The sequence below is a fragment of the Macaca nemestrina genome, chromosome 7 (assembly GCF_043159975.1).
Source record: "Macaca nemestrina isolate mMacNem1 chromosome 7, mMacNem.hap1, whole genome shotgun sequence".
Classification (NCBI taxonomy): Eukaryota; Metazoa; Chordata; class Mammalia; order Primates; family Cercopithecidae; genus Macaca; species Macaca nemestrina.
In genome coordinates this window covers 122,358,567-122,386,080 of record NC_092131.1, presented here as the reverse complement: position 1 = coordinate 122,386,080, position 27,514 = coordinate 122,358,567, and the positions used below count along the sequence as shown (strand labels likewise).

The 27,514-nt window shown below is 47.8% G+C and overlaps 1 protein-coding gene across 3 annotated transcripts; it reads right to left on the bottom strand.

Moving 5' to 3' along the window:
• Positions 1-26: 26 nt before the first annotated feature.
• On the bottom strand, positions 27-27,039 carry LOC105493135 (cholinergic receptor nicotinic alpha 3 subunit). 3 transcript variants are annotated; one of them, XM_011760589.2, is made up of 6 exons: positions 26,791-27,039; positions 24,837-24,976; positions 24,678-24,722; positions 23,102-23,211; positions 13,643-14,654; positions 27-1,458 (listed from the first exon to the last, which is right to left on the bottom strand). In XM_011760589.2, exons 1-6 carry the CDS (start codon positions 26,846-26,848, stop codon positions 1,330-1,332), a joined length of 1,494 nt encoding a protein of 497 aa, XP_011758891.2. In that variant the 5' UTR covers positions 26,849-27,039; the 3' UTR covers positions 27-1,329. The 3 variants fall into 3 exon arrangements, with proteins under 3 accessions (XP_011758891.2, XP_024652153.2, XP_011758892.2); XM_024796385.2 differs by lacking the exon at positions 26,791-27,039 and adding an exon at positions 25,642-25,925 and having other exon boundaries at positions 1,258-1,458; positions 23,102-24,310; XM_011760590.2 differs by lacking the exon at positions 26,791-27,039 and adding an exon at positions 25,642-25,925 and having other exon boundaries at positions 1,258-1,458.
• Between the last annotated feature and the right edge of the window lie 475 nt (positions 27,040-27,514).

Below are 27,514 nucleotides of genomic sequence, written 5' to 3'. Positions count from 1 at the left end.
TTATTGAAACATGAGTCACAGCAGGCTGCAATTCTGTCCGTTTTATTTTTGCATAGGAAAAACAGCTAGTGAGACAAGATACAAACAGTCTCTGAATTATCCGTCAGTGATGATGATCATGTTAAGATTCAGAAGTGTAGTACATGATACTCTTTCTTAACAATTTGTCTAAAGCAATGTTTCTCAACCAGGGGCAGTTTTGCTCCTAAGGGGACATTTAACAATGGAGACATTCTTGGTTATTGTAACTGGTGAAGAAGCAGGGTATGTCATTGGTATCTAGTAAGTTGAGCCCAGGGTACTGCTAAAGATCCTACAATGCATAGGATACCCCCACTCTGTCCCAACACATACTTATCCAGCCCAAAATGTCCATAGTGCTAAGGCTGAGAAACCCTGTTCTAAAGGTTCATGCTATGGTCGGAATGTGTCCTCCCCAAATTCATATGTTGAAACCTAATCCCAGTGTGATTGTCTTAGAAGGAGGTGGCCTTGGAGAGGTGATTAGGCCATGGGGGCTCTGCTCTCATGAATGGGGTTAGTGCCCTTATAAAATAGACCCCACAGAGGTAGCTAGTCCCTTCAGTCATGTGAGGAAACAGCTAGAAGGCACCGTTTGAGGAAGAGGACCCTCACCAGACACCAGATTTGCTGATGCCTCGACCTTGGACCTCCTTCAAAACTGAGAAATAAATTTCTGTTGTTTATAATCCACCCAGTTTATGGTGTACTAAGACAGTTTATTAACAATGAATAACTAGGCATGATTTCTCATGGTATAATTTAGAATTATGCAAGAGAATTAGTTGAAGCTCTCTGAAATGGAGGCACAGCCCTTTAGACCCAATAAAGAATGAGAAATGCATGGTGAGAAATGGGTAACAGTAGGAGATTGCTGAATTAGTATAAACCTGTAAAGAGATTATGGGCTAAATAAGAAAAACCACTGGGAGATCTGCAGTGATACTGAACTGAATGACTTTTCATATTTCTCAACAGCATTTTTCTATCCAGTTTTGTCTTGAAACATTTTTACACGTATATTCCATAGCACAGCACACTACTTATCACATAGAAGAATCACATTTTGACATCTCTTTACCATGCCAAAAAGGCTAGTTAAATGTTCACTTATCCATAATAAATATTCTACTTTTTTTCGCATGATTCTTTTTTTGACAAAAACCAAGATAACTGGAAAATAAGTAAACCTCGAAATGCCAAACACAAAGCTGGTAGCTTGATAACAGAAAGTACGTTCCTACTAAGCAGCAGCCTCCTCCTGCCCTGACACAAGGAAGTCTCCCAGGCAGGCACACAGCTTGGTGCTTATGCCTCTTCCCTGGCCATCAGGGGTTGCAGAAACAATCCTGCCGTCCCTAGAATGCACACCAGGGTGAAAACCCACAGAAAAATACGATCAATCACCATGGCAACATACTTCCAATCATCTTGAATCTGCAAAACAAAATGATAAAAGAGGAAACAAACATGGAGGAAAAGGCAAAATTAACACATTTTCAATACTGAAGATTTAATAAATACATTGCAGTAGAAGCCATTTTGTCTCTAATATGCAAGAAGCCCTTTTTTCCCCCTAATTGATGTAGTCTGAGGAAATCTACCATTCTCAAGTTTCTCTTGATGCAGGAGAGAAACAGGTGTAAAAGATTTGTCATGTTAGATCTGTTTCAAATCAGAAGTTTCCTAATATATGCATAACCTAGTTTTTCTAAATTGAATTCCAATTTTATAAAGTTAGTGAAACCAGTTTGGACTTCCACGGAAGGATTCTGGGCCTTGGTTAGAATGCCTAATATAGTCCAACATAATCTACAAGTGCTTCAAAGTACTCCTTATCCAGTTTTAGATATAAATTTCTGGCTGGGTGCAGTGGCTCACACCTGTAATCCCAGCACTTTGGGAGGCTGAGACCTCTTGAGATCAGGAGTTTGAGACCAGCCTGGCCAACATGGTGAAACCCCGTCTCTACAAAAAAATAAAAAAAATGGCCAGGAGTGGTGGTGCATGCCTGTAATCCCAGCTACTTGGGAGGCAGAGGCATGAGAATTTCTTGAACCCAGGAGGCGGAGGTTGTAGTGAGCCAAGATTGCACCACTGCACTCCAGCCTGGGTAACAGAGCGAGACCCTGTCTCAAAAACAAAATAAATTTCCTTTTAACATCTGTTCCAAAAATGAGAACACACATCAGGGCAAGTCCATCCTCATCACCCTTTCCCTCCCCACTGCCCTCTCCACGATGCCCAGCTGATCGAAAGTCATTTTTAGTGTAAGGCCAAAGTATCATGGAATACTGTGCAGTTGGAGAGCAGGTTGAACATCAGAAATAATTGCTGACAATAAAGTAAAAGATGGGAGAAAAAGCAAGACCAAGTGTATATCATACAGCTTCAATTTGGGCTTGAAATAGGAAGGAAAATTGTAGGGTAATTATACTCCTAGACAATTCAGAAAGCAAAGAAGCCATAATTGAATTGAGAGAGAGAACCCATGAATCAGCTGATTTTAAAGCAATAATCAAAATAAAGAGGCAGCATGTAATTTATTAATTTAAGTATACTGAAATGGCACTGGGAGACGAAGATTTTACATCACCATTGTGAGCTTGAGTAAATGTGTCCTCTTGGTGACACTACTGTCATAGGTAAAATTAGAATTATGATGCCATATTTGCCATAAGGTACTTTATTTGAATTCCTAAGACTGGTTTGTGTGTGCTTCAGATACACCTTGAGATGTGAGATTCCTACCCACCCCCTACCAGCCACGTCCTAAGGCTCTAGGAGGCCAGAGGGGTGGAAAAGCAGAGACTTGGAGACAAACTGATTAGAATCCCAGCTCTGCTCCTTTCGAGCTGTGAGAATCTGGGCAAATTCCATGACCGCTCTTAGCCTCATTTTCCTCATCTGTAAAATGGGGATAAGAACAGTACCTCCCTCAGAAGGTTGTTTCAGAAGAGTCCTTAATGAATAGAGCCTAGTGATACTAATGTTGATTTATAAAATGACCCTTACTTAAGCCTCATGAAGAAAGATGACACTTGGGTCTTACACATGAATATAAACAGTGGTGCACAAAGAGCTGGCTGGACAGAAATTTTTTATCTTTTTTTTTTTTTGAGATGGGGTCTTGCTTTGTTGCCCAGGCTGGAGTGCAGGGGTACGATGATGGCTCACTGCAGCCTCGACTTCCTGGGCTCAAGTAATCTGCACTCAGCTTCCCGAGTAGCTGGAACTACAGGTGTGTGTCACTACACACAGGTGACTTTTTTTGTTTTTTGAGACGCCCAGGCTTTTGTCGCCCAGGCTGGGGTGCGATGGCATGACCTCGGCTCACTACAACCTCTGCCTCCCAGGTTCAAGTGATTCTCCTGCCTCAGCCTCCTGAGTAGCTGGGATTACAGGTGCCCACCACCATGCCCAGCTAATTTTTGTACTTTTAGTAGAGATGGGGTTTCATGTTGGCCAGGCTGGTCTCAAACTCCCAACTTCAGGTGATCCACCTGCCCCGGCCTCCCAAAGTGCTGGGATTGCAGGTGTGAGCCACCTGCAATTTTTTTTTTTTTTTGAGATGGAGTCTCACCCTGTCACCTAGGCTGCAGTGCAGTGGCACGATCGTGGCTCACTGCAACCTCTGCTTCCTAGGTTCAAGCAAGTCTCGTGCCTCAGCCTCCGATGAGTAGCTGAGATTACAGGCTCATGCCACCACCCCCAGGCTAATTTACTGTATTTTTAGTAGAGATGGAGTTTCACCATGTTAGCCAGGCTGGTCTTGAACTCCCAACCTCAGGTGATCTACCCGCCTCGGCCTCCCAAAGTGCTGGGATTACAGGCGTGAGTCACTGCACCTGGCCTGATTTTTAATTTTTTTTGTAGAGACAGAGTTTCCCTGCGTGGCCCAGGATGGTTTTGAACTCCTGGGCTCAAGTGATCCTCCTTCCTTAGCCTCCCAAAGTGTTGGATTACAGGCATGAGTCACTGTGCTGGACTTATATCTAACTCCTAAAGTCTTTAAAGCACTTGATATTGGCTATTTTCTGATGAGTCACAGATAGATGAGTGTTAGGCAAAATGGTGAACTAGCCCAAACTGACAGCTGGCCCAGAAGCAAGAGAAGACTACTTTAAAGGCCCAGAAACTGGGAAGGTGTGGCCGGGGACTGGGGATGGCAGCCCTGGGCAGGCGGAGGGGCTTGGTGGAGGGGAGGGCTAGGGAGAGTTCTTTGTTCCCTCGCCTCTTTGCCTCTTTAGCCTGCCACTCCCAGCCCAAAGATGCAGGTTCAGGGGGTCCCTTCGCAAGCCCAGCAGAGCCTGGCTGAAGGGATGTGCAGAGAACTGAGCTGCCCATTGACTGGTAGAACCCGAGGCTTTCCTCCTCCCCCTTGTAGCCCCCGGATTTGTTTCTCTTCTTATTGGCCTGCCTTCTCAAGAATGTTTATGGATAAATGTTGTTCTAAGGGCTCAAAAGGCCAGGTGTGGTGGATCACACCTTTAATCCTAGCACTTTGGGAGGCCAAGGCAGGAGAAATGCTTTAGTCCAGGAGCTCAAGACCAGCCTGGGCAACACAGTGAGACCCCTGCCTCTTCAAATTTAAAAAAAAAATTAGCATTTGGGAGGCTGAGGTTAGAAGATTGCTTGAGCTTAAGATTTAGAGGCTACAGTGAGCTACGATAGCTCCACTACACTCCAAAGTGGATGACAGAGCAAGACCTCAAAACAAAAACAAAAACAAAAACAAAAAAACAAGAAGGCTAAAAATTTTATTGCAGCCTCACTTTTATTTATTTATTTATTTTGGTAGAGATAGGTTTTCCCCATGTTGCTCAGGCTGGTCTTGAACTCCTGGGCTCAAGTGATCTACCCATCTCAGCCTCCCAAAGTGCTAGGATTACAGGCATGAGCCACGGTGCCCATCCCCTTTTATTTTATTATTTATTATCTTTTAAGACATGAGGTCTCATTATATTGCCCAGGCTGGTCTCTAGCTCCTGGCCTCAAGCAATCTTCCTGCTTTGGCCTTGCAAAGTGCTGGGATTACAGGTGTGAGCCACTGTGCCTGGCCATTGCCTCACTTCAGAGAGAGTAGCTGGATACAAAACTCTTCAGCTAAGACTGAAGTTCCACACATCAAGGACCAAACAGCTTCAGTCCAGCAGGAGGTCCTTGGAGGAGATCAGGGTCAGGCAGATAATGAGATATTCTTTGAGGGACAAGGTCATCTGGAGGGGATGACCTTGAAAGGTGATCTAGCAGAGTTTGTGGCTGTGTGGACCCTCAACATTCTGAAAACCTGGATTTCAGCCCCTTCCCAAACACAATTCAGAAAGGATGACTGACACCCCCAGGAAAAGGGAGTTTACAGGCCCCAAATATACCAACTCAATTATTTGAAAGAAAATTCATAGATTTCAAATAAACATGAGATAAGGGACCATTGGAAACTAAGGAACCTGCAGTTTTACAGAAGAACCAAGTGGAAATAACAGGTGTGAGAAACAGAAAAGTTACAAATCAAGAACTCAGGGGATGGGGTAACTGGCAGGATAGATGCCACTCAGGAAAGAAGCAGAGAGGTGGGAGGAGAGACTGTGGAAAGCTCCTGGGAGCAGCCAGAAGTAATGACGAGATGGGAAGCGTACAGCATAAGAGATGGGGAGGCTGGACGCCGACATGTCGCTGCAACAGGAGCTCAGGAAAAGAGAAAAGGAAGGGGTGGGAAGGAGTCTTTACAGAAATCAGAAGCTGGAATCTCTCAGAATTAAAGACAGCAACTTCAGAATGAACTGGCTCATAACCAGTGCCAAGCAGAGTAGGAGAGACCCTACCCAGACACATTCTCTACAAATTCTAATAGCTCCTAGGCAGAATCCAGTATTCACAAAGGACCAACACTCAGACTCACTTAAAACTTTTTTTTTTTCTTTTTTTTTTGAGACAGAGTCTTGGTCTTGTCACTTGGGAGTGCAATGGCACAATCTTGGCTCGCTGCAACCTCCACCTCCTGGATTCAAGTGATTCTCCTGCCTCAGCCTCCCGAGTAGCTGGGATTACAGGTGCCCGCCATCATGCCCAGCTAAATTTTTTATTTTTAGTTGAGATGAGGTTTCACCATGTTGGCCAGGCAGGTCTCGAACTCCTGATCTTAGGTGATTGGCCTCCCAAAGTGCTGGGATTACAGGCATGAGCCACCGCGCCCGATCCACTTAAAACTTTTCAAAAGTGACACAGGTGAAAAAGACCGTGGAGCAATATTTAAGTATTATGGAAGAGAATTTCAACCCTAGCTGAAGTATCCAACCTTAGCTGAAGAGTTTTGTAGCCAGCTAAACTCCCTCTTTAAAGTGAGGCTATAATAATTTTTTTAGCCTGCCAGGCCCCAGAAGGTTTACCCTTAAACACTCTTGAGAAGGCATGCCTGTAAGAGAAGGAATTGGCTGGGCATGGTGGCTCACACCTGTAATCTCAGCACTTTGGAAGTCTGAGGCAGGAGGATCACTTGATCACAGGAGTTCAAGACCAGCCTGAGCAATATAGTGAGATCCCATCTCTACAAAAAATTAAAAAATTAGCCAGACATGGTGGCATCCACCTGTAGTCCCAGCCACGTGGAAGGCTGAGGTGGGAGGATCACTTGAACCCAGGAGGTTGAGGCTGTAGTGAGCCGTGATCGTGCCACTGTACTCCAATGTGGGAGACAGAGCAAGACACCGTTTCAAAGAATTTTTTTTTTTTTTTAAAGAAGAGAAATAAATCCAGGGGGACACCATGCAATGTATGTGAAGGATAAGTAAACTTGGCAAAGTTCATTGTAGACTAAAAAAAGGAATGGCAAAAATGAAAATGTACATTCATAAAAATCCAGAACTAGGAATAACTGGGGTGGCTAAAGGCAGTTCCCTTTATTCTATGGGAAGGTAAGAGGGGAAGGAGAGTGGATGGGTGTAAGATACAGATATTGAGACATATAAGAGACTGATCGAGATGGAAAGGGAACTGGGGGATGGGTTTAAATCAGTTAGGAATAGCTACAGGAGAATAAATATAAAACACACGTGGGCCCGGCGCAGTGGCTCACGCCTGTAATCCCAGCACTTTGGGAGGCCGAGGCAGGCGGATCACGAGGTCGGGAGATTGAGACCATCCTGGCTAACATGGTGAAACCCCTTCTCTACTAAAAATACAAAAAATTAGCCGGGCGTGGTGGCGGCGCCTGTAATCCCAGCTACTGGGAGGCTGAGGCAGGAGAATGGCGTGAACCCGGGAGGCGGAGCTTGCAGTGAGCCGAGATCGCTCCACTGCACTCCAGCCTGGGCGACAGAGCGAGACTCCGTCTCAAAAAAAAAAAAAAAAAAAAACAAAACAAACAAAAAAACAAACACGTGGCACATTACCTGTTCGATATCAAAAAAAGAATAAATAGAAAATGTGACATAACAAATGTAATCCTGATAAAGCAGTAATTACAACACATGCAAATTAATAAACAATTGATCAAAGGCCAGGCTCCAACTGGAATGAATGAAATTATATCTATACCTATATCTTTCTCTACCAAATAGAAAAAAAAAGTCTCAGAATTATCAGCTCAAAATATCATAGCTGGGTTGCTCACGTCCATAATCCCAACACTTTGGTAGGCCGAGGAGGGCGATCACTTGAGGTCAGGAGTTTGAGACCAGCCTGGCCAACATGGTGAAACCCTGTCTCTACTAAAAATACAAAAAGTATCCAGGCATGGTGGCTTGTGTCTGTGGTCCCAGCTACTCAGGAGGCTGAGGCAGGAGAATCGCTTAAGCCCAGGAGGTGGAGATAGCAGTGAATAGAGATCATGCCACTGCAACCTGGCCTGGGGGACAGAGTGAGACTCTGTCTCAAAAAAAACAGAATCCTGGCTGGGATCGGTGGCCCCTCTAAGATCTAGAAAGCAACTCCTACAGTGTGCCAATCACTGAGGGATCAGCCATCAAAACAACTGTCAACAAAGAGTGCTTCCATGCTACCACAAACCAGCTCCCTAACTAGTTTTCTAATTTGATAATCCAATCCTAGTCCTAACTCTAAAATTAGAGTATTATTGCTAATTAAATTCCTTACTAATAAGACCAAGTACGAGCCTATGGGGATGACCAATGTGAACTTTTTTTTTTTTTTTTTTTTTTTGCAGAGGTAGCTGAGGTTTTATTTTTTTGGGGGAAAAAAAAAGCAATTGAATTGTTTTATAGCTGGAGGCATGGGCAAGAGGGGTGCCTAGGCAGTGAACTCCCCTGAGGGTGGACTGAGGGCTGGGGGAAGCCTCAGGTGGGTCTTCCGTTCCCTGTGCCCCCCTGCACATGGGCCTCCCTCCCAGGCTCTGGGGCAGCCACAGGAAGGGCAGGCTGGGAGGGGCTGCTGTGGCTGTTCACTTCGCAGGGTGTCAGAGGACTTGGACACCAGCTTCCCATGGTCTTGATCTTCTTCACAAGAAGAAGTTGACCGTGACAGCACTGATGCCTCCCATACCGCTGGTCCCGCCACAGCCTCCGCCCAGGCCACCCCAGAAACTGCTGCTGCCCACGGGAAAAACTCGAAGAGCTGATGTGGGCACTGGGCCCACTTGTGTAGGAGCGGCTGCTGAAGGCCTGGGGGGCAGAGGTGGACACCTTGTAGGACGTCTGGGTCACCCTGATGGACATGGTGGAGGCAGGCAGGCTGAACCAGGCGGAGATTCAAGAAGGAGCAGAGAAGCTGCTTCTTGGTGTGAACAATTTTTTAAAAAAGAACAGCCAGGGAAGGCTGGACACTTCCCCTACCTTAGGAGCCTGTGAATGTGTCCAGGGATCAGCATTCACAGGCTCACAGCACCCTCAGGAGATGGCTCTAGGAAAACAGCCTAGGCTTCAGTCTAGGCTCCTTAGAACCAAGGACAGTTAAAACCAGCCAAGCTGGAGCCAGAGATGTAGGAAATTAAAATATCTCTGAAAAATTCTGTGTAAATAGCAGAGTGTCAGTCACTCAGGGAAAGAAGGAATCCTTCAGACAGCTCAACTTTCTCCTCCGAGCACTGAGTTGGCACCTTTACTCTAACACTCGCTACTTTCTCATAGACAATCTGGTGGCTTGCTGGCCAGATTTCTGCCTTCTCTGAAAAAAACAGGAAGATCTAGCAATAATGGGCTCACAAGCCCATGTGGAGACATGACCAGAGGTGAGCAGTGGCTGCCTCTTGAGACGGACCATGTGTCACTAGTTTGCCACAGACCCCACCACTCCCTATCGTTGCATTCAGGCCATTTCACCAATCTACCTACCTTGTATTTAAGTTTGTGACCTCCCTTTTAATTACAAGTTTTTTATATGTCTGTCTCCATGCCTTAGGCCCTTCTAAAACTCTAACACCTTGTATGGTATCTAATAAATAAGTTTTAGAATAAAAGTAATTTCTAATAGCCTGACAAAAGCTAGAGTATAGGTACTTAGAGCTCGACCTTTAGTAAAGAAATAATTATTTTTAAAGTGGGTAAAGAAGATGTCTGCAAAAGTGATCAGTATTAGACAAATAGATTTTCACTGATCATTTACTTTTTTTGTTGTTGTTGTTGTTGTTTTTTTTTTTTTTTTGAGACAGAGTCTCGCTCTGCCGCCCAGGCTGGAGTGCAGTGGCCGGATCTCAGCTCACTGCAAGCTCCGCCTCCCGGGTTTACACCATTCTCCTGCCTCAGCCTCCCGAGTCACTGGGACTACAGGTGCCCGCCACCTCGCCCAGCTAGTTTTTTGTATTTTTTTAGTAGAGACGGGGTTTCACCATGTTAGCCAGGATGGTCTCGATCTCCTGACCTCGTGATCTGCCCGTCTCGGCCTCCCAAAGTGCTGGGATTACAGGCTTGAGCCACCGCGCCCTTTTTTTTTTTTTTTTTTTTTTTGATATGGAGTTTTGCTCTTGTTGCCCAGGCTAGAGTGCAATGGCGCTCAATCTTGGCTCACTGCAACCTCTGCCTCCTGGGTTCAAGTGATTCTCCTGCCTCAGCCTCCCAAGTAGCTGGGATTATAGGCATGCGCCACTATGCCCAGCTAATTTTGTATTTTTAGTAAAGATGGGGGTTTCTCCGTGTTGGTCAGGCTGGTCTCCAACTCCCGACCTCAGGTGATCCACCCGCCTCGGCCTCCCAAAGTGCTGGGATTACAGGCATGAGCCACTGCGCCCGGCCCTGTTCATTTGTTCACTTCTAATTACTCATGGTGTCCAACAACTGCTTCAACTGAATTTAAAGGAGTGCCTGACTCTTCCGCTAAATTACTGGGATCAGCTGGAGGTTTTGCACCATTATGGTCAGAAGACATACTCATAGTTGCTCAGATGGGTGGGGGTGAGGGGATGAGGGCAGCTGTGGCTGTCTCCCTCCTGTCCCATCCACTTTGGTATGCCACTCACAGCTGAATAAAAGAGGCTCCAGACATACCTTATCAATATTAATTGCCTACAGTGGGTCAAGAGATGAAGTTATCTGGTAATTACCTCTTTGCTGATAAACAACTTAAGGCAGATCCACTTAATTTTAAAGCAGAACTTCTCATAAAGTCATTAAGTGTGGTCCTGGTAACCTTGGTGGTATACAGTCATGGAATGACCAGGCACATGACATTATTTACAGTAAGTCTTTCCTATTCTTATTACTTGACATAAGTTCTCAGTTCTTAAGTTCAAGCATTAGATTTTTGGAGAAAACAGAACTAAGTTCACTCAAATAAAAAAATGGGCTGGGCATGGTGGCTCATGTCTGTAATAACCCCAGCACTTTGGGAGGCCGAGGTGAGTGGATCATCTGAGGTAACGAGTTTCAGACCAGCCTGACCAACATAGTGAAACCCCGCCTCTGCTAAAAATACGAAATTGGCTAGGTGTGGTGGCATATGCCTGTAACCCCAGCTACTTGGGAGGCTGAGGCAGGCGAATCACTTGAACCAAGGAGGCAGAGGTTGCAGTGAACTGAGATCACACCATTGCATTCCAGCCTGGGCAACAAGAGTGAAACTCCATCTAAAATAATAATAATAATAATAATACAAATTAAAAAATGGGCAAGAACTGGGTGTGGTAGCACCTGTAGTCCCAGCATGCAACTTGGGAGGCTGATGCAGGAGAATCGTTTGAGCCTGGGAGTTTTGAGACCAGCTAGGGCAACATAGCAACGCCCCATCTCAAAAAAATGGGCAAAAGAATGTGAATAGATACTTCACTAAAGAAGATATCCAAATGACCAATAAGTATATGACAAAGAGCCCTAATAATTACTCAATGAGAAAATGCTAATTAAATCCACAGTAAAATGCCACATCACACACGTTGGTGAGGGTGTGAAGCAAATGGAACGCTGAAACATCGCTAGGGAAGTGTCAGATGATTCCATCACTTTGGAAAGCTTACAGTATGCACTGAAGTTAAAGACATCTCTCCACTGATCCAGCAATTCCACCGCTAGGTATACATCCAGGAGAAATAAGCGCATACGTTCACCAAAAGACATAAATATTTGTAGCAGTTTTATTCATAGTAGCCTCAAATTGGAAATAACCAAATGTCCAACAAATGTAAAACAAACAGAAGGCAGTATTATAGTCATATTATGGAATATTACACACTAATAAGAAAGAAACAGCAACAAAGATAAACCTCAAAGACATTATGTTGAATGAAAGGAGTCAGACATGGGAGAGTTTATACTATGTGATTCCATTTATATGAAACTCAAGAATAGGTAAAACTGGCCGGGCATGGTGGCTAACACCTGTAATCCCAGCACTTTGGGAGGCCAAGGCAGGTGGATCACCTGAGGTCGGGAGTTTGAGACAAGTCTGGCCAACATGGCGAAATCCCGTCTCTACTAAAATACAAAAAATTAGCCAGGCATGGTAGCAGGCAGGCAGGCACCTGTAGTCCCAGCCACTCTGGAGGCTGAGGCATGTGAATCACTTGAACCTGGGAAGCAGAGGTTGCTTGCAGTGAGCAGAGATTGTACCACTGCACTTTAGCCTGGGTGACAGAGCAAGACTCCATCTCAAAAAAAACAAAAAAAAAAAACAAAAAAAAAAGGTAAAACGAATCAATTATCAAATAAATCAGTATAATGATTATTTTGAAAAAATTAATTAATTAATTTAAGAAAGGACTTCACTCTGTCACCCAGGCTGGAGTGCAGTGGCATGATCATGGCTCATTGCAGCCTAGACGTCCTGGGCTCCAGTGATCCTCTCACCTCAGCCTCCTGAGTAGCTAGGACAACAGGCACATGCCACCATGCCTGGCTAATTTTTGTATTTCTGTTAGAGACAGGGTTTCGCTATGTTTCCCAGGCTGGTCTCAAACTCCTGATCTCAAGCCATCCACCTGCCTCAGCTGCCTAAAATGCTAGGATTACAGGTGAGAGCCACTGCGCCTAAGCCAGGATGGTGGGTATCAAGCAGGGAAGGAGACACTGACTGGCAAAGGCATTGGGGAATTTTTGGGGCACTGGGAGTGTTCTATATCTTTACCTGGATCTTGGTTACATGGTTCTATACATGATGTAAACATTCATTGACATGTACCTTGAAGAGGTGTGCACTTTACTCTACATAAATTCTTCCTCAATGAGAACACATATATAATTAGAAAGTAAAAATAAAGGCCAGGTGCAGTGGCTCACACCTGTAGTCCCAGCATTTTGGGAGACTGAGGTGAGCAGATAGTTTGAGTCGAGGAGTCTGAAACCAGCCTGGACAACATGACAAAACTCCATTGCTACAAAAAAATGTCAAAAATTGCCTGGCGCAGTGGCTCACACCTGTAATCCCAGCACTTTGGGAGGCTGAGGCGGGCGGATCACAAGGTCAGGAGATCGGGACCATCCTGGCTAACACGGTGAAACCCCATCTCTACTAAAAATACAAAAAATTAGCCAGGTGTGGTGGCAGGCACCTATAGTCCCAGCTGCTGGGGAGGCTGAGGCAGAAGAATGGCATGAACCTGGGAGGCAGAGCTTGCAGTGAGCCGAGATTGCACCACTGAACTCCAGCCCAGGTGACAGAGCGAGACTCCGTCTCAAAAAAAAAAAAAAAAAAAAAAGTAAAAAAGTAGGGCATGATGGCAGGGCACCTGCAGTTCAAGCTACTCAGGAAACTGAGATGGGAGAATCGCTTGAGCCAGGAGGCAGAAGTTGCAGTGAGCCAAGATTGAGCCACTGTACTCCAGCCTGGGCGACAGAGCAGGACCCTGTCTCAAAAAAATAATTAAAAATAAAGTAAAAATAAAAATATAACCTCAGTTAACCAATACCAACTGGAGATCATCTGGCCCCATGCCCTTTTCCAGCCTACATCCTAATCTACTCTATTGGCATCAAGTGTTTTCATGGTCCAGCCTGCTGGCAGCCTGGTGGCTAGCTTCTGGGTACCACATACTACATGCTTGATCATCCCATTTTACAGACGAGAAAACATGCTCCAAGAGGTGAGGTAATATACCCTAGGACATATAACTGGTCTTAACACAGGCCACTGACTCCAGAGTGTAATTTCTTAACCCCTACCCTATGCCTTGCCCCACAAGGAATCCGTAAATGTTTGTTGAATGAATGAATGATCAATATAATAAGAGCCATATCCTTACCTCTTTGGCTTCATTTTGTGCTTTCATATTTTCAGCAATATACTTGACACTTTGGATGGCTTCTTTGATTTCTGGTGACAAAGCAGAGAGGGACAGCACAGCATCAACAGATTCAGAACTAGAGCTTCTTGTGAGGTTAGCACTGAAATTGGAGATTTTTATCCTGCGGTGGTGGCAGTAACCACACATCCTGTCCTGGCAGGGGTAGCCCTCCTTGCAGCCTTTGGACTCTGCACGGCTGAAGCAATTCAGATTTGAGAGCTCGGCACCAGAGAGGGGCCTTGGCTTCTGAGCGTTGCCCTCGTTGCTTGTTGGCCTGGTCATGAACATGACCCTGGGGAGCAGGTTCAAGAATACGGTCTTCACCCATGAGGGCATTGTGTGTGTAGTCGGGGTTCTGTAGTGCACGTTGAGCACGAAGACAGTGATGACGATGGACAGGGTTACGAAAATCATGGTGAACAGGAGGTACTCTCCAATCAGGGGGATGACTAGCGAGGTGGAAGGGATGGTCTCAGTGATCACCAGGAGAAACACTGTCAGGGAAAGGAGGACGGAAATGCACAGGGTCACCTTCTCACCGCAGTCGGAGGGCAGGTAGAAGACGAGCACAGTGAGGAAGGAGATGAGCAGGCAGGGGATGATGAGGTTGATGGTGTAGAACAAGGGCAGGCGCCGGATGTACAGCGAGTATGTGATGTCGGGGTAGATCTCCTCGCAGCAGTTGTACTTGATGTCATGTTTGTAGCCCGGGGCTTTGATGATGGCCCACTCGCCGCTCTCCCAGTAGTCCTTGAGGTTCATGGAGGAGCCGATCAGAACCAGATCAATTTTCGCCTTGTCGTAGGACCAGGAACCGAACTTCATGGTGCAGTTTTGGTAATCAAACGGGAAGTAGGTAACGTCAATTTTGCAGGAGCTCTTAAAGATGGCAGGAGGCATCCAAGTCACCTCCCCAGTGTACTTGAGTAAGGCTTTGGTCTTGTCATCCACCTGGAAATCCCCAACAGCACTGCAAAGACAGATGGGGGGCACAGTAACACATGGTCATTAACACTGGGTCATATAGTGGTCATCTCGACCAGCTTCTCACAGTAATGATTTGGAAGGCAGCGGAAGATGAGAGCTGAAAGTGCCATAAAGTCACCCGATTCCCAGCCCCATTTACCAACGGGGATACTGAGGCCCAAGATCCCTCCCCAACAACAATCTGAGATGTTGAACACCCCTCAGGGCATGCCACCAGTTCATCCCACAACACAGGTCCCAAACTGATAGACTCCCAAATGCCTAGATTGTTCCCCCTTTAATTAAAGAAATGGGAGGAAGGTCATCCTCCTGGAGCCAGGTGCTGAAGCAGCCTTTGGGATTATTTGCCACCCAGGGTCCCTGAGGCTTGGCCCTCTCAGTCTGCACTGGGAGCTGGAAGGGGCCGCAGAGACCACACAGGGGAATCTACCCCCATTAAACAGAACCTCATCAGATGGGTTTATTTCCAAACCCGATCTCTGGATCCTGATTCGACCATTCCCTGTACCCTCCTCACCCCCATTCTTCCCAGTACTGTTTTATAATAATCATGTGTTTGCTTCCTTGTCTTTTGAATTCAGCATAACAGATTTCTTCACTTTCTGTGTCTCTATCTGTCCCCACTTTCTCGCCATGTTTCTTCTCCCTTCCTTTTCACTATGTACATCCTGACTTCATTTTCACACAGAAATATGTTTTTCTTTTCTTTTGTTTTTGAGCAGGCTAGCATGCAGTAGCTCGCTACAATCTCTGTCTCCCAGGGTTCAAGTGAGTCTCCTGCCTCAGCCTCCTGAGTAGCTGGAATTACAGGCATGTGCCACAACACCTGGCTACTTTTTGTATTTTTAGTAGTGATGGAGTTTTGCCATGTTGGCTGGGCTGGTCTCAAACTCCTGACCTCAAGGGATCCACCCACCTCGGCCTCCCAAAGTGCTGAGAATACAGGCTTCGGCCACTGCCTGGCCTTAGAAATGTACATTTTTCTAGGAATAGTCTTGTTGGTTTGTTTGACAGAAAATCAGCTGATGATCCCTGTTGAGTCTTGCATTGGGCATTCCGTCCATGAAGGCCAGATGGTCCATCTGAGAGCAAGGCCGGTTGCTTCCACAATGGCCCTGCCCAGGAAGGTTCTTAAAAATTCCTCAGATCAGCCCTGTTAAGTTTCTTAGCCTTGTGAAGGCATTTACATCCTTCACAGGGAGCAACCGCCACACTCCGTTGCCTTGTAAACAAAGAGCTGAAAAACCTAAACATCTAGCGCTATCTTTGTGCTGCTGTAACGGGATGAGAACCTGTGAAAACAGAAGGGGAATGTTCTGGTGCGTGTCCTTCTCCCTTGCTAGTTTCTCCTGGGTCTTGGCTGAGGAGGATAATCATTACCCATGAAGGTTAAATGCCAAAGCCACTACCTGTCTTTCCTCTGGTTGGCTGGTTTGCCCCCAAAGGTGCCCTGCTGAGTTTATACATTCTTTGCCCCACTTCACTCCCACCATGCCCTTAATTCCCTACACGAGTATTTCCGCCTGTGGCTGCAGCAAAAAGGGCGAGGTAGGAGGGTGGGGGTGGAGGTGAATATCCACACAGCCTCCAAGCGGACTCAGCCCACGTTCAGCACTGAGGGGCCCTGGAGAGGGCTGGGCTAAGCAGAAGGTTGAAAAGACCCTTGGGAAGGAGAGGTCTCCTGAACCAATTCCTCGCAGAATCCTGGATCAACAAAACGTCAGAGCAGCAAGGGAGCTTCAGAGCCCAAGGTCTGGACCAGGGGTTGGCAAGCTGCGGTCCTATTTCTGTAAATAAAATCTGGGGGGAATAGTGCCACTGCCTTTTGCGGTCTATTATCTGTGGCTACTTTTGAGTTCCAAGGGCAGAGATGAATAGCTGTGACCGTGACTGTACGTACGACCCACAACGCCTAAAATATTTATTCTCTGGCCCTTTAGAGAAAACATTCGCTAGCCCCTGCTCTAGTCCAAAGGCTTCATTTTGCTGACGAGAAAACTGAGGGTCAAAGGACAGGAATGATTTGCCGGAGACCCCAGAGAGTTTATGGTAGAGGTTAGCTGAGCTGGGCTGATGGCTCATTTCTGGGGATCCTGGTCACTGCTGCTGCTGCCCACGGCACCCCTGGGGTGTATCTGCCCAGATCAGAAGGACTGTGTGCTGCCTGGGGCAGTGTCAACAGTTATATCTCTGCTAGGAGGAGACACAACATGCAGACCCAGCTGGAGACTGGGGTCTGGCACAGCACCAGCCTCATAAAGGGCACTCAGTAAATATTTGTTCACCTAACGAATGACCAAATAATAAAGGAAAGCTGGGCGCGGTGGCTCACGCCTGTGATCCTAATACTTTGGGAGGCTGAGGTGGGCGGATCACCTGAGGTCAGGAGTTTTGAGACCAGCCTGGTCAACATGATGAAACCCCTGGTCAACATGATGAAACGAAAATTAGCTGGGTGTGGTGGCGCACACCTGTAATTCCAGCTACTAGAGAGGCTGAGGTAGGAGAATTGCTTGAACCCAGGAGGTGGAAGTTGCAGTGAGCTGAGATGGCACCACTGCACTCCAGCCTGGATGACAGAGTGAGATTCTGTCTCAATCAATCAATCAATCAATCAATCAATAAACATCACACCCAGAGATGGCTGGCAGCAAGGGACAGCAGAGGTGGGAGGGGTCTGAGCAACGTACTGCCAAACCACGTGAGGCAATTAAAAAAGAAAAGGTAGTATGGGTGCAAATGATCAGCCAAGGTAGCACTATCATACAGATATTTTAGAACAGAAGTGGGGTGGGGTGGTGAGGGCTATGAGAACGATCATGATGGCATGGGTTTTTAAAATCTCTCTAAATTTCTTCAGAAAAATAGGGCAACTAGGATGACAGAAAAATAACAAACCTTCTGATCACATCGTCAACAAAGTTAGGTTACGCAGCACCTCAGGATATGAGAGTGTGGGGTCAGACCACCACCACCAGCAGGACCTGTGGGACCCCCATGCGATTAGCTGCTGGGTAGAGGCAGCCAGGGGAAAAGAAAGATGGGTTCTCATGTCCTAAGATCCTAAAAGTGCCAGACACAGAAATCTCCAAGAAGTGGCTGCCCCTCAAAAGACGAGGACGCCACTCTGCGCTGAATCCTCGGCAAGAGGAACAATGGGGCAGAGAGGGCTCCACAGGTTCCGATTTGTGGGTAAGAACAACAACAAAAACCCCACGGGAACCCACTTGGGGTCTGCAGAGGTCAGTTGGCTGGCGTGGGCTCCCGAGGATGTCAGAAATGCCTCCCCAAACCTCCCTGCCAGAGGGACAGAGAACCACTCAGAGAAAAAGCAGCTTATGGTAGGATCCAAACTCAATGGGGTAAAAAGTGGGGTTGAGAAGAGAAAGAAGGTTCAGAAACTGAAGTCAGCATCCAGAGACAGCAGCTCATGGAGGTGCCATGACTGTGGCATGTGGTGTGGTGTCATGACATGTCATGGCTGTGGTGTCATGACTGTGGAGACTGTGGAGGTGTCCATGCAGAGAGACAAGTGTTACCTCAAGGTAACTACCTGTCTTCTCCTATTCCCTCCAGCAACTTGCCCTAAAAGTACAGCAAGGACATCTATTTAAACAAGAGCAACAGAGCCTTATGAAAACATACTGTAAGAAAAACACAAACTGGGTGCAGCAGCTCATGCCTATAATCCCAGCACTTTGGGAGGATGAGGCAGGCGGATCACCTGAGGTCAGCAGTTTGAGACCAGCCTGGCCAACATGGTGAAACCCCGTCTCTACCGAAAATACAAAAAAAAAAATTTTAGCTGGGCGTGGTGGCAGGCGCCTGTAGTCCCAGCTACTTGGGAGGCTGAGGCAGAAGAATTGCTTGAATCCGGGAGGCAGAATTTGCAGTGAGCCAAGATCATGCCATTACACTCTGGCCTAGGTGACAAGAGCAAAAAAACGATGTCTCAAAAAAAGAAAAAAAAAAAGAAAGAAAGAAAGGAAAATACAAAAACAAGTAACTGAATTAACACACATGCAGATTAACGGCAACTACAAAAACAGAGTCACCAACCAGATGAAGCTGATGATAATCTGATATTACAAATTAAGTGAAAAGAAACTAAGAAATTTTTAGAAACTGTGAAACAACAACAGAAATCAGAAAAGACAAGGGATAATTTGGTTAAACAGAATGTATAAAGAATTAGTAGAATTTAGGAAAGAATTAGGAAAAAGAAAAAAATCATTCTAGAAATAAAACCAGAAGAGGCCGGGCGCAGTGGCTCATGCCTGTAATCCCAGCACTTTGGGAGACTGAGGCGTGCGGATCACGAGGTCAAGAGATTGAGATCAACCTGGCTAACATGGTGAAACCCCATCTCTATTAAAAATATAAAAAACATTAGCCAGGCGTGGTGGTGGGTGCCTGTAGTCCCAGCTACTTGAGAGGCTGAGGCAGGAGAATGGCGTGAACCTGGGAGGCAGAGCTTGCAGTGAGCTGAGATTGTGCCACTGCACTCCAGTCTGGGCGACAGAGTGAGACTCGATCTCCAGAAAAGAAAAAAAAAAAAAAAATATATATATATATATATATGTGTGTGTGTGTGTATTTAAATTTCACTTAATTTTGTGTGTGTGTGTGTATATATATATAAATACAAATATATACACATACACACACATATATACACACACACACACACACACACACACACACACACGAATTAGCCGGATGTGGTGGCAGGCGCCTCTAGTCCCAGCTACTTGGGAGGCTGACACAGGGGAATGGTGTGAACCTGGGAGGTGGAGCTTGCAGTGAGCCGAGATCGTGCCACTGCACTCCAGCCTGGGTGACAGAGCTCGACTCTGTCTCAAAAAAAAAATAAATAAGTAAAACCAGATGAAACATAAGAACAAGCAGGCCAGGCATGGTGGCTCACACCTGTAACCCTAGCACTCTGGGAGGCTGAGGTGGGCGGATTACTTGAAGTCAGGAGTTTGAGACCAGCCTGGCCAACATGGTGAAACCCTGTCTCTACTAAAAATATAAAATATTAGCTGGGCATGGTGGCACACACCTGTAATCCCAGCTACTCAGGAGGCTGAGGCAGGAGAATAGCTGGAACCCAGGAGGCAGAGATTACAGTGAGCCGAGGCACTCCAGCCTGGCCAACACAGCAAGACTCTGTCTCAAAAAAAAAAAAAAAAAAGATTTTCATGGAAGGTAAAAAGGAGCCAATGATTTTACACCCAGCCAAGTTACCTAAAAGTATTCTCTAAAAAGGTTACAATGAATTATGAACTTGCCAGAACACAGAGTTACAGTGTCCATGAACACTTGGAGGATTCTATCAGGGAATGAACTTTAGAAAACAAAATATCATAGGAGAAATTTTGGTATATGAAAACACATGTTCCTACTGTGTTAAAAAATGAAGAGAAATCCTTAACAGAGGGTCAATCCTGAGCAATTGAAATTCTAACTAGGAGAAGAGAGAGAAAATGAGTTGGATGATTTTTTCTAAATGTTATTTTCAGCTTCAGATTTCAAGGAAATTCCTTATGATATTTGCTCCTCTCCACATCCAATTTGAAACATTTTGCTACGCTTCTCATTATTGCTAAAATCATACATCCTATAGTACTCCAGCTGTTCACTCAAGATTGCCAGCAAGAAAATGGTTATAAAACCCAAAACATAAAGATTAAGCTTTCTGCTCATTTTCTGAATTCTAGCTTAGCAAAAATTCTCTACACCCTGCCCAGTTCCCTTAAGAGCATTTGAACTATGTGATTCCTATGACAACTCACAGTGAACAACAAAAAAAACCTGCAAGCCTGTTAAGTTTATACTATGTCCCAGTTCTTTGATGACCAGTTTACAAATACAAATTACATAGAAGAAACATTTATAAGTGCTATGTTTCCTTGGGAAAATAGTAAATAAAACATGGACTGTCTTCGGAGTGAGTCAAGACCCCCTTTTGTTTTTGCCAGAGTCCAGAAAGTGTGATTCGGTATAAAACCTAGCTTCTCTAGTTCTGACACTAACTGTAAAATCAACACTACTACTAAGAAAACATTATTTTGTACTAATACGGCATAAAAACCTAGACATATTTTTAGCGTTAAAATCAGAATAGACTAATTCTATATCAAGTGTTTTGCTGAAAATTGTTTAAATGTAAATGTAAAATGTTTAAATGTTAAAACATTTTAACTCCAAAGCACAGGTACAAAAATGATATTCTTCAATACCTACAGAACTAACGAGCATACTGTAAAATACCAACTAAAATTTATGTCAGTCAAATGAAAGAGCTTAAATGTGAAAAGTATTAGTTTTGAGTGGACTTAGAGAAAAGAGAGGGGTTTTGGAGGTGCCATGATGAGTAGGACCAGTCTGGCAGAGGAAGAACCTTTACAAGAGAGAAAGAGGAGAGGCCTCCCAAAATTGGCGGGAAGATGTGCATTCTGGATCCAGAGGAGACTGGAAGTAGCCCATTGTGAAGCACCGGCTCAAGAGCAGCTTCTTTGGAAGGCAGGAGCCAGGGAAGTCTTTTTAGTCCTAGACTCACCCTTCTTAACTATGATCTGGATGTAGCCACCCAGACGGGCTGGGAGCACGGGGCCCAGATAGCTCATGCTACTCTGTACATGGGAACCTCACTTCACATACTTGGGGGAGCATCAATCCTTTCTCCGAGGCCCAGACCTTTTTCCAGTGGGAGGAGTTCTGAAGCGTACACAGTGTAGCAGGGTAGCTGTCTGACGGCAGGTTTGCTGCTGAGAGAGTAGAGTAGAGGTTTGAGGACACAGGCAGAGACAGGCTGGGGTGTCCAGCTCAGCCCCTGATCACAGCATCGGCCTCCTGCATCCACTGCCCACAGCGGCCCGAAAGCTACAGTGGATGGCTGAGGCCACCCCAGGCCCGGCTGTGCCACACATCCACTCTGGGCCTCAGTCCTTATCTGTGAAATGTCAGGGATGGGCCAGATCAGGGATCCCCAAAACAAGCTGGTCACACGAGTCCCTGGAACAGCTTTGTGAAAACACCCATTCCTAGGCCTACCCAGAGCCACTGACTCAGTGTTTCTGTGGGGCAGGACCTGGGGACAGGTATAGAGATTTTTTTGATAACGTAATACATATAAACTTTAGAAAAGACAGTGAAGAACAAAGAAGAAAATATTTTGAATGCAGGCACCTGTATTTTTTTTTGTTTGTTTTGAGATGGAGTCTCACTGTCACCCAGGCTGGAGTGTAGTGGTGCGATCTTAGCTCACTGCAGCCTCCACCTCCCAGGTTCAAGTGATTCTCCTGCTTCAGCCTCTGGAATAACTGGGATTACAGGCACACGCCACCACGCCTGGCTAATTTTTTTTTTTTTTTGTATTTTTAGTAGAGATGAGGTTTTGATACGTTGGCCAGGCTGGTCTCGAACTCCTGGCCTCCAATGATCTGCCTGCCTCAGCCCCCTAAAGTGCTGGGATTATAGGCATGAGCCACCATGGCTGGCCAAGACCTGTATTTTTAAAAAGCTCATCGGGGCTGGGTACGGTGGCTCATGCCTGTAATCCCGGCACTTTGGGAGGCCAAGGCAGACAGATTGCTTGAGGTCAGGACTTTAAGACACCAGCCTGGCCAACATGGCAAAAATCCATCTCTACTAAAAAATACAAAAATTAGCCAGGCGGGGCCCACCCAGCTATGATCTCCAACACTCTCATTCTCTCTCAAAGAAAAAGTGAGGAGGGACCATTTACTCCATTCCTGTCTGTGTGCACAGAGCTGCGAACAGATGCTACATTCCAGGCGCCCCCGGCATCTGAGCTTCCCCCGCCACACACAGGTTTGTCCTTGGCCCATGGATCTTTCCATCCTTATGTCCCACAGTCCAGCCAATGAGGTCACCTTGGCTGCCCATGACATACTCTCCTGCCTCCCCAGGCCCTCGTCTGCTCCATGTCCTGAGATCCTGCACAATCTTCAGGACTCAATTCAAATGCCAATTCTTCCCCGAAGCTTTCCTCCACCCACCTATGCCTGTTTTGAAGCCATTCAGCAAACTATTCATGGCTTTCCAACATCTCTGGTCCCTGGTATACTATCAGGGAATGAACTTTAGAAAACAAAATATCATAGGAGAAATTTTGGTATATGAAAACACATGTTCCTACTGTGTTAAAAAATGAAGAGAAATCCTTAACAGAGGGTCAATCCTGAGCAACTGAAATTCTAACTAGGAGAAGAGAGAGAAAATGAGTTGGATGATTTGGATCCAATCATCCATGGATGATTCAGCGGTTGCTGAATATGTACCTGTGGAATAAACAAATGAATGAAGCCCTCTTGGAAAAGGCCAAGTTTTAAGCACAGTGGGCCAAAAACCCAGAGCCCAGGCTGACAGCCCTGAGAGGGCATGGGCCCCCCAGCACCTTACTTGTTATACAGCACAATGTCTGGCTTCCAGATCTTCTGTGCAGGGACACGCATGAACTCTGTCCCACCATAGTCAGAGGGGTTCCACTTCAGCTTGTAGTCATTCCAGATCTCGGGGAAGGAAGCAGGGAGGGAGAAGGAGACAGTAAAAGAATCAGCCTGGTTTTACTTCTCTTGGCACCACCCATCTTGGTGAGTCCTCACCCCTGCTGCATGTGACGGAGCCACATCCATGCCATGATCACATAGTCCAACTTCTCCTGTGGGTGCAGTGGGGAGAGAGCACAGGGCTGGATCTGCAGGCCGCCTCCTGGCACTAGGGAAGCCACTGCCCACATGACCGTGAGCAAGCCCAGCCCCTCATCAACCAAACAGGGTCTACTGGTGCTTTCTCTGGTCACTTCTAGTGCCAGGCGGAGCCTCCCGGACTTCTTGCACCATGTCCAGGTCCACGTGCCTGCTGTTTACAGCCCCTGAATGGTTCTCCAGGGGTGTTTTCCAATACAGACTCTCTTTCATCCCAAGGTTAAGCAAGGCTGGCCTCTGAAAGGTTCTGGGGGAAGAAGCCATGACCCCCGCAGGGCCCAGGAAGTGTCTGGGAGGTCTGAGTCCTGAGCACCAGAGGAGAGAGGGGTGAGGCTGCGGCCACAGAGGGAACGTGTGCATCAAGTACTGGGTGGGGCACTGTGCCCATCTGGCTTTCCAGCCTCCTGGGGATGAAGGCTCTGTGTGCTGAGTGCTCAGCTGGCAAGGCTGGCAGAAGGGTCACCAGCAGGCCAATGGGCCATTATGTCTCCTGGCAAGTCTGGACAAAGCCTCCCTGGGGAGGACATGTGGAAGCCAATTTCTTGGCCTCAATGTGAACAGAAAAATCTACTCCCATGCTACCAACAACAGCAGCATCTGATTCTGACTTAAGAATGAGTTTCTGGGCTAGGTGCAGTGGCTCATGCCTGTAACCCCAGCACTTTGGGGGGCCGAGGTGGGTGGATTGCTTGAGCTCAGGCATTTGAGACCAGCCTGGGCAACATGGTGAAACCCTGTCTCTATAAAAAATACAAAAATTAGCCGGACGTGGTGGTGCATGCTTGTGGTCCCAGCTACTTGGGAGGCTGAGGCAGGAGAATTGCTTGAACCCTGCTGGTGGAGACTGCAGTGAGCTGAGATTGCACCACAGCACTCCAGCCCGGGTGACACAGCGAGATCCTGTCTGGAAAAAAAAAATTGAGTTTTTAGCAAGGAGAGAAGGAGGTGTCTCAGGCACCACCCTAGGGTTTGGGGGCAGGGCTTCAATCTCAGGTTCATACTCTTCTGTTGTTTGAACATGGAGAATGTCTTTCACCAGGCTGAAACCTGTCCAACTGGGACTTGAGGGGTTGGGCCCTACAGTCCTTCCAGGAGGACTGTTGGGCAGTGCATGTGACCTCAAGCCTTAGAAGAGATAGATCTGCCAGTCAGTCCAGTCTGGGTTCTACAGAAGTAAATAAAGCCTGGTCGTTGGGCCCTTCTTGGTTCACCTGAAGCAAATAAAGAAGTCACCACCAGGGGGCAGCAGTGCCTAGGGTCTGGTCACTTACTTGCTTGAGCCACAGGTTGGTCTCCATGATCTGGTTTACTTCATCCTAGAAAGAGGGATTAAAGTAGACAGGAGAATTACATAAACAAGGCTCACTCTGGGAAAGGCTCCTTCAGAAGCTCCGGTCCCCATAGCCACGGCTCGTGGCTCCAGCACTCACCACCTTCACCAGCTGAGACATGGACACCTCGAAATGGATGATGACTGGGTCGGACACGTTGGCCACAGGCCGGATGATCTCATTGTAATCTTCAAACAGCCGCTCAAATAGACGGTGCTCCGCCTCTGAGGCCCTGGCCACTGGGGGAAGCAGCCCTGTCAGTCCCCGGGAAATCATTACTTAACCTCCCCCACCCAGCCCACCAGAAACATCACCCATCTACAGCGTCCCCTCCACCTGTGGAGGGATTCTGTGGAACCCTAGACTTTCAGGCTAGTCTTATCCAGTGGGTTACAGAATGGGAAACTGAGGCCCAAGAGGAGCAGGATTCTACCAGGCCACACACATTCAGTGAGAAGCACAGTGGTTGCAAGCCTGGGTTCTGGAGTTGGACAGATCTGGTGCAAATCCTGACAAATCACTTGTGAGCTGTGTGAGCTTAGGCAAGTGGCTTAACCTCTCTGAACCTCAGGGTCTTTACCAGTCAAAATGAGGATTATAAACGTATCCACCTCAAAGGGTTGTTGTGAAGGAAGTGCACAGCTTGGTGCTGTGCTAAGAGCTCAAGAACTATTCACAATCCTTTCCTGGGTTGTTACTGCAAGGCAGGGGTGTGGTGCAAATGATGTCTGCCTAGATACAGCCACTTGCTGCTTCCACTATGGAAAGATGGCCAGTCCACCCCCAGGGGCAGGGCCACCCACGGTCACCCAGGCCTAGGTCTTCTGCCTCCCAGCCTCTGGGAGAACGCAACCCAGGTCTGGGCCTCTCCTGCATTGCACCCTGTAGGGGTTTGGCCACCAACCCTCTTAGAAGCCAGGGCACTATGTGGCTCCCGTGATCTCGTGTGACCCCCAGCTCTTGTTGATGCCGTCTTCACATCCTGATCAAAGACTCTGACCTCTCTGCAACCCTTAGGCACCCCTCTTTGTTCCTAAGCCACACCCCAGTACAGGTGAGGCATACGGGGGTCAGCTGTCTTCTGATTCCCACGTACAGATCCGGGGGCAGCTTGGGGAGGCGGGAGGGGAATCCTCTGGGAAGTTGAATCCAACTTCGTCAGGTCTTGAAATGGGATTTTTCCAGCTTCCCCAGAATGAAAGGAGGGTCCCAGGCAGGAAGTCGGTTGAGAGTGTATGGCCGTTCTGAATAGTAGAGGCCTCGGCACCGAGGGCAGAAAGCTCTCTGAGCGCACAATCGCACAACAGACCGCCCGCCCGGGCCCGCTGGGAATTCCCTGCAGCCCTGCCGGGTCCCGACCCTCGCTATCCACCAGCCCTCCCAGGCACCCAAGAGCCTCCCAGCGGCGGGCCAGGGCCGGCTTCCCCCAGCAGGCTCCTCTGGAGAGCGGGAGGAAGACGGGAGGCACTCTCCCGGTGGAAGGTCCCACAGCGAGGCGGCCAGGAGCGCTAGGGGCTAGGACCGGAGGAGAGGCTGGCGCGCCGGCTCCAGCCCCAGTCCCGAAGCGACTCTCCTTTCCCCCAGGTGGCCTTAGCCGAGTCTTTAGCCACCTCTGGATACAGTTTCCCTATCTATCCGTCAAATGAGGAGGTGGGCGGGGTGCAGACGGTGGAGCGGGTGGCTTGGGCGTGCCAGTTTGGGAGCCAGTGCGCGGGGCAGGGCGACGGGCAGCGCTGGGACGCGAATCCCCAACTCCTGCGCCCAAGACGAAGGACCCAGTCTCGACCTCCCCATTACCCCGCGCCTACCAGCGTCCGCTCGGTGACTCCCAGGTTTGGTGGTGGCTAGGGGTAGGGGGCGAGCCGAAAGGGAAAAAGCCACCCCAACCCAAGTCGCCGCCGGGCTGGAGCGAGTTTGCGCGGGTTCCGAGTCCACGGCTACGGCGCCAGCCTTCTCCGCTCGCCCGCGCGGTGCTCTCACCGGCAGCCCCTCCGGATCCCGCGCTTCCTCTCGGGCGCCCGTTCCTCCGGAGCCCTAACGCCCGTGAGCGTACCTGGCAGCAGAGACAGCAGCAGCAGCAGCCGCGGCGGCGACAGCGGGCGACAGCCCATGGCTGGTGGCCGGGCTGGCCGCGGACCCGGACGGTCGGGAGAGGGCGCGGCGGGCGCAGCGACGGCCTCTGCCCGCGCGGCTCCAGCGCAGACCCCAGACCCGGAGCCCTAGGGGCGGAGACGCACGGGGCTCCTCTCTGCTTCGCCGCCGCTGGGTTTCCGGCACCCTCCGACCTGCGGGAGGACAGGAGTGCAGCTGCGCCAAGCGAGGGCGTGCGTGGGGCGGGGCTGGGCGTACGTGCAGTAGGGGAAGGGGCTCCGCGTCGGAGTCCCCAGCGCTGGGCGGGCTGCTTCTGCATCGGGCTGGGCGCTCCGGACGGCAGCACACAACCAGATCCGAACAGGTGCTGTCACCATCGCCAGGAAGGAGAGGGACCCAATCTCTGTCCCTGGCTTCCGGAGCGTGTGTAGCTCCCGCAGGGGGTTGGGACAACCGGGCTAGGTGGGCGCTGTAGGAGAGGCGCCAACACACTCAGAAAGGGGCTTCATGTATTTAATGCTATTAAGTAATTGTTAAGTGTTTTAGATATAACACTGGTATTTTTTTTTAAGTCTTTATAGTTTAGGGGTGGGTAGAAATTAGTTAAAACAATATTGGCCATGAGTTGATAATTGTCTAGGCAGGGTGATGGTACCTGGAGGTTATACTGCTCTTAACTTTAGATT